At 36.0% G+C, this 7796-nt stretch overlaps 1 protein-coding gene across 1 annotated transcript in view; it reads right to left on the bottom strand.

Annotated features, from left to right (window-relative positions):
- Positions 1–488: 488 nt before the first annotated feature.
- Positions 489–7796, bottom strand: part of LOC140233875 (UNC5C-like protein) — a 116870-nt gene continuing 109562 nt past the window's right edge. Inside the window, exon 5 of the mRNA XM_072313963.1 lies at positions 489–695. Within this exon, the coding sequence (XP_072170064.1) occupies positions 489–695 (207 nt within the window). The remainder of the gene's footprint in view (positions 696–7796) is intronic.

The raw sequence follows: 7796 nt of genomic DNA, 5'->3' as shown, positions 1-7796 counted from the left end.
CTAGCAGTGCAATGAAAGGGATGTAAACCAGGATGTACACAGGATGTAAACCACCAGAGCAACAACAATGCATGGACTATCAGATTGAGCTGAAATTTAGCACGTGCTATAGATACATTCTGTCCATGATCAAAGCCCACTTTCAAAGCAGTAGCGCTATCCTTTGAAAAGTTATTAGACTTGAAAGTGAAGAGTGTGCTAGGGATTTCAAGACATGAAAAGGGAGCTCTAAAACATACCTGATCATTCTACACTCACCCCCCCCAAAAAAGAGAAACTGCTTAAAACACACTTTCTCATTCATGTTATGATCCAAGATTAAAGCATAATGTAGGAAAAGGATAGCTCTTTCAGAAAATATGAAAAACTCAAGATTGACTCGGTTGACCCATTTCACCTTTTTGAGCCATCACATATAATCAAGGGTGCGACGTTTTGTTTTGTGATGCACGGTCACATAGATTATGTATATAGTAGTCACAAATAGTTCAACGATGAAACTTGAAGCAGACAATTAAAGGTAGTGACACAGCATCTTCTGTACCATTAAAGGTTATGATCTCCAAAGTTCTGGTCACGTTCTTGTGGCCGACATGCAATGTGATGAATTTCTGGTTCGTTTGTTGGTGCCTGAAATCCAACTCAACTGAGACAACACTCCTGTAATTATGGAATATATCCATGAACGGAACAACCTGTGAGGAAGATGAGTTCGATACATATACACACACAATAAATTACAATGGACTTATTTGTCTGAGGAAATTCTCACACCTTGCAATCATCTCTAAGAACATTCTTTTACTGAATTTACAACTAGGTGCAAAGTATGATTCATGCTACGATTGAATATGGATGCTAACTCATTTCTACAAGTAATACATCTTCGTGAATAAGATGTAAATCCAAATGTTGTATTGTGAACGATGTACACTGCCATATACATGCAGGAAACTGAATAAGTTCCCCAAAGTATTCGCTAAATAAGAGTGTACAAACACTACACCAGATGAAGATTAGAGCAAATTGAACATGGCACGTCATCCCATTTAACCATCTATAAATGTTTACATGTGTCCTCTGGGAAAAGGAAAACAAACATTGGTCTTTACTGTATATCACACTTCAGAAATGATGGTTGGATTTTTCAGTATTGCGTAACTGAACTATAAGGTTTACTTTTTCGTGAATTGAAAATGTTGTATTACATAGCGCAATTGTCACATTCCAAATTTTCAAGTAGTTTCAGCTAGGAATCGCATGAAAAAAACGAAATCTATCTTCATGTTTCATTTATTTTTCCTATAAAATGATAATTTATTAACATGATTTCTTCTACATACGTAGTGGTTGGGAAACATCTAGATAATAGAGTTATTTGGTGAAACTTAATATAAAATACAATAAATACTTACCTTGATGTTCCTGAATTTAATGTAAAGTATGGGGATGTATATTCAGATTCATTTTCATTAGTTCATTTTAATTGCAGAAGTTAACTATGCAACTTTGAAAACATGAGTGTTTGTGTCAGTAGTATTAGTCATAGATTTAAAGTTATAACAATAACAGAAACATGGTGAAATTCATCCTCATCAATAGCTATGTATTCCCTTGATGGTTATAGAGATTGTGGGTGTGTGTGTGTAATAATAGGAAAAATAAGAGAGGGGGTGAAAAAGGTGTGTATACACATGAGTCGTTGAAATGTTTCGTAGGAAATGATTTAACAGCTTTTTCTGAGTATTTTTGTAGAAATCTCTAGTAATGTTCACTGTAAAAAGCTGTTATAGGTGCTGTATACTGCCCACCATGTCAAAATATTGATGCTTTTATTACAGATTTTGCATTCTTTTGGATAAAATGTGACCCTGCACCACAAATCAAAAAGTCGCCAGATATGAATTTTTAGTTAAGACCATATTCTGAAAGAGCATACTTTAAGCTTTAAAATGATATATAACTCAAATCAAACGGACTCTCCTAACCTATCTAAATATTGGAAAGAAAGCACAAACTATGGAAATGTGTGAACTGAGAAAAGAGGCTCTGAAGTACAGTGTCTATTCAAGCGCTTAATCTTTACCAAGCCGTGCTGGCTGTGCGATGAATTGGACAAAAAACAGGAAGTAAACCACTGGAGTAACAACAATGAAGGGATTATCAGATTATACTGAAATTGAGCATGCCTCATTAACGCATTCTGTCCATAATTAATGCAAACTTTCAAAGCAGTAGCGTTATCCTTTCAAAAGTTGAAAAGGAAGAGTGTGTACAAGGTTTCTCGGAAATGAAAAGGGAACTCTCAAGACACACATAATCACACTATTCTACAGAATTAATGTTCGAGATAAACTGCTAAAGAAACACACTTTCCTACCCGTTTTATGATCCCAAATGTTATCATAATGTAAAAGAAGACTTGTTCTTTCAGAAAATATGAAAAAGTCAAGATCGGCTAGGTTGACCCATTTCACTTATTTTCAGTCCTCACGCAAAATCAGTGTGTGCGACTTTTTGTTCGTTTTGTGATGCATGGCCACAAATAGACTTAAAATCGTGCACTTATTCTATTTTGGGTGATTTTAATGACGATTTAATTGTTGTTAAGTTTTCATATGCAACCAGTCATTAATAGTCCTACACGCATTACCCAAGTATCTGCTTCTTGGTTGGATAATATCCTTACAAATGTAACTATCCAAATACAATCAGGTATTCTTGTAAATGACATCAGTGTTCGTTTACCGTTTTTGTGTCATTTTATCAGGCCCTACTTCTATCAATAATGTGTTGCCATATAAAATCGGAGACGTTTGATTAATGAATCTAATTTACCGATATTGTTTTATGAAGATGACTAACATACCGTGGGAAAATGTTTTTGTTGAAGATAATAATGATAACTGCGGTATTTTTTGCAATTATTTCAAGAAGATTATGAAGTATGTTTTTCAAAGATATCATTTTTCCCAAAGAATAGAAATAATAAAAAACACGGTCAACAAAGAATCTATGAATACATTGTCATAAAAAATATCACAATTGGATAAGAAATATCTTTTGAATGCCATTTTGTATCGAAACGAAGTGTATAGAAAATGTCAAATTTATGTAACTATGAAGATACGTCAAGGTAAAAGAGATTATTTTGATTGGAAATTTGATAAAGCAAAAGGTATTATGAAAAGTATTAGGAAATTAATTAATGACATTTTTTTTTAATGTAAGGAAAATACAGTTACTGAGTCTTTTTATTTCAGAAATGAAAAAAGTTACAAACAGTGAAGATATTGTAAAGACATTTTACGAATATTTTGTTAAAATTGGTTCTAAATTGCAGGACTGAAATTATGATGTAGATGAGAATAAATCTTTTCATGTTTATCTGAAAATGCCAAGTTATAATACTCTTTTTTGAAGCCAATAACAAATGAAGAAAATCATAACTAAAGTTAATTATGAAGAACAACATCAGCTCTGGTATTGATTATAAATAATTTTTATCAAGGTGGTAAAATGTGTTATTTCATTGATTTGTGTTTGTTTGTTTGTTTGTTAATTTTCCATCTGAGAGATGGCTGGATAGCCCACATTCAGCTACGTTAAGCTGGTCTTCCATGGGGTCCAGTTGGATGTGAGATGGGACCACTATACCGGGTTAAACACCATCTGCGATGAATGAATGAAGCGGGGTATTTTACGTGCATGAGTTTATACTCTCTCATACACGGGACCTCCATTATATGTCCTATCCGAGGGACAGAGTATTTTGCCTCTTACTAGAGGGGACGGTATGCTTACACACAACATTGCTCAGTCCAGACTCGGGTTCGAACCCGGGCGGCGTGATCGTGAGGCAGACGCGCTACCGACTGAGCCAACTCGCCGCCCTGTGTTCTATCATGTATTAATTTAAATGAATGTTTGCGTACTGGTACTTCCCTAAAAAAAATAAAAAATAAAAAATAAAAAAAAATGAAAACTGCACGAGTCATACCAAACCAAAACAAAGGAAAATTAGCTGATGTGAGTAGTTATCGTCCATAATCAGTATTGCGTATATTTTCGAAAATATCAGAAAAATGTACTTATCATAGGTTAATAAGATTTTTTAATAAACATGATAATATTCATTAGAAGTCAATAGGGTTTAAGGCAGAGATATTTAACAGAAACGGCAACATTACAACAGATCAATAAAATAAATCAGGCTACAGATGATAAAGAATATGCGTTAAAGGGGGTGGTTAGTAACTGATGAGTGGGGATCAGTGGGGATGCTGGGGGATGATTGTTCCAATCCTTGTGAGATTCATTTAAGAGTACATTATATATCTATTGTTGTGTGAAAAGCATTTGCTTCAGAATGGTCTCATATTCAAGTAATGTGCGGTTTAAGGCCCCGTCACTGTACAGGCATGCTAACCTGGAAATATTAAACTGCACATTACTTGAATATGAGACCAATCTGAAGCAAATACTTTTTTTTTTTTTTTTACACTGATCAGTTAACAGCCATCCTCTTTAACTGTATTTATTGATTTAACCAAAAATTTAATGTTATAGACCATTCCATTTTATTACAAAAATTATGTTATTACGGTGTAAGGGCACTCCATTAAATTACTTACAAGTTATCTCTCAAATCGTAAACAATTAACTAATATTAATGGTGTCCCATCTAAACTTAAGCCCCCGTCACACTACAGCGTATAAATCAGCGAATGCCTAGCGGATGGGCAAAATTTGGCAAAGTCCAGATACGCTCGAATCCGATCGAATCCGCAAGCAAAACGTCGTTTTCGAACGTTCGCCTAACGAATGATGAGCATATGCTAACCGTGTTACGAGCGGATAAAGTAGCGAATGAAAGCGAATGCGTACAGTCCGTCCAGCGGATGCTGAGCGGACAAAGCGAATGAGGAGCGAATGCCCAACATATGCAGAGCGATACTGCGGCAGTCACGTGACGGATCTCGACTGACGCACATTTTCCCAAATCATTTTGAGTAGTGACAGTGTCGAGTAACGTTGTGATTGTGAGAAGGGCCCCCAAAAGAAGGAAGGAGAAGTCACCACCAAGTGCTGCTGATGTCATTACCCTCGACAGTCCTCAAGATTCATGTGTTCCTTCTGATGATCACGTTGACGATGATGTGGGGAGTCCAACATCCTCCATTTCGTCTGGTGCCTCCAACTGTTCCCAGCCTGGACCTTCAGCGAAAAAAAAAAAAAAAAGCCAGAGGCAAACGCCGGGACTTTAATATCCCGGAGGCACAAGAGGATGCCTTGGTCGAGTGGATTAGAGAAAACGCTTGCCTTTGGGACTCAAAACGGTCTGACTACCGGATAAAGACGAAGAAGGATCGCCTGTGGCAAGACAAATCTGCTGAACTAGGATACAGTGGTGGGTGCATGAAATATTTCTACCTTCTTTCAACGTGACCAATTACTACTGCTTGTTGCATTATAGAAATATGTTCGTTTCTTTTTTTTTTCTTTTTTTCTTTTTTGCTGGAAACGTCATTCATATAGTGTATGTCTCCTTCAGCCAAACGTTCAAGGTTATTTGATTTACATTAAGAACGTTCAAAGTCAATTTGATTTGATTTGAGTTTGATTTTATTTCTGAATTTCTCTTTCATACATACATGAAATATAAAGTCAATTTGATGTACATTTACAAATAATTAAAGCTCCATATATCCCTCTCTTTTTGTTTTTCATTTTTAGTTGAACACCTCACTTCTTGGTTCAAGAATCGTCGGGACATCTTTACCAAGCTGGACAAGAAGAAGTCAGGTGATGGCGGCGTCCTGACAGAGAGAGAAGCATGGATCTAGGAAGCGTTTTCGTTCCTTCGGAGAACTGTCCGCCATCGCCCTCAGTCTGCTGTCAAAAGTGTACGTAATATCAATGAATTTATATGAAACAAAAAGCAACAACAAATGCTTAATAATGCAATATCTCTGTGTCACTTTTAAATATATGAAATTGGGCACGATTCAACGAAATGTTGCTCATGATTTTATGAATTACCATTATGAACTACAAACTGTAAGGACAAGATTGTATCAATAGATATTTCCTGTTTCAGAAGCTCTTGGATTTCTACGGATATTGTTTCCATGGTTTCAGTGAACTTACGGGAGAGAGATAATGCGATGTATATATATATATATATATATATATATATATATACCCCTCAAAAAGTTTGGAAATCTGACTTCAGTTGTATATTCATCCAGTTTGTAAGCACTATACAATACATGCTTGATATCAATGGAAAGGTTATTAAATTTTCTTTGAAATGATATCCAACTCATTATGATTATGCTATCAAGTAGAGGGCTGTAACCAAAAGTGTCTGATAAGGTCTCCATTGAGAAACTGCAAAATGAACAAGAACGGTCGTAATGAATGAGAATGGTCATGAAGACTAAATAGAAAACATTTTCTTTTGTGTTGTGTGTTTTGTTCTCAACTGCTAAGCCATGGAGGCATATTTCAATAGACATATTAACTTAACATCCAAGTTTTCATTTGTGCCATGCCAGGCAATTTTGATAGCTCATCAAGTTTTATGGTTGTACATCATTCCACGTGTAAGCAATTTTCAAAAAGCCCGCGCCATATGGCAATTTGAAGCTGATGCTTCAAAAAGATGACAACGGAAGACCACATAGACCGAGACTTGTGCGCAAGTTTCTCGAGAGAGGGCATCACTATAATGGACTGGCCTGCATGCAGCTTCGACCTCAACCCCACAGAACATCTTTGGGATCAATTTGGCCGAGCTGTGGGGAAGAGGGTTACAAACGCAACGACATCAGCAGCGAATCACGAAGCTAATCAACAGCATGAGGACACAGTTCCAGGTGGTGGTACAAGCACTTGGGTCGTCCACCAGATACCGAGCCAATGTCAATATCAATGTTCATTGACAATTATAAAGACAAAACGAACATAAAATAAAGACAACATTAAGACAAAATAAAGACAAAATAAAGATGAAACTCCAATAAAACCAAGACCATGCCATTTCACTTCTTTATGTCTTTATTTTGGTTAATGTGGTGAGGTTCTTTGAGATAAAATGGTTTGAGTCATGATCGTTTGTGTGTGTTTGTGTGTGTGTGTCTGTTTGTTTATCTGTTTGGTTAAACGCATACATGTTTCACTACATAAAATTCCTGATGATACGGTAAATAAACACCAACGAAACAATGGGGAACTCACTCATAACGAGGAAACTCTATTAGGAACGTCAAAAATTGGGCTATTTTGCAGCTTTTATAACTTTACCTTATACATGTATTTGTGAACGCTGCACCTCCATGTATGCGATAATCATAACAAGTATGGTATCATTTTAAAGACTTTTGTGGTACTAAGCACAAATCTAAGGAAAAGTTAGAAATGATTGATCAAACTCAGATTTCCAAACATTTTTGATGGGTTTATATATACATATATATACTACATATATATATATATATATATATATATATATATATATATAATATATATATATATGTATATATCGTAACCATGTTACCCTATCATTCCTATGACTTTTCATTTTTCAAATTTTGATGTTATGAGTGCTTTGTCGGTTGCAGATCAAGGCCGTGATAGCAGAACAGAGGGGTGACTTGAGTGCGGCTGAGGCGGCTTTGGCGGAGCAAGGGTGGAACGTTGGTGATGAAGTGGACTTCGACGACTCGGCTTCCATGTCCTCAGCCGGTATGTCCAAGGTCAAGGGATCGCGAAAGAGTTCAGCTTGCTCATCC

The sequence above is a fragment of the Diadema setosum genome, chromosome 10 (assembly GCF_964275005.1).
Source record: "Diadema setosum chromosome 10, eeDiaSeto1, whole genome shotgun sequence".
Taxonomy (NCBI): Eukaryota; Metazoa; Echinodermata; class Echinoidea; order Diadematoida; family Diadematidae; genus Diadema; species Diadema setosum.
This window is presented reverse-complemented; position numbering and strand designations above follow the sequence as displayed.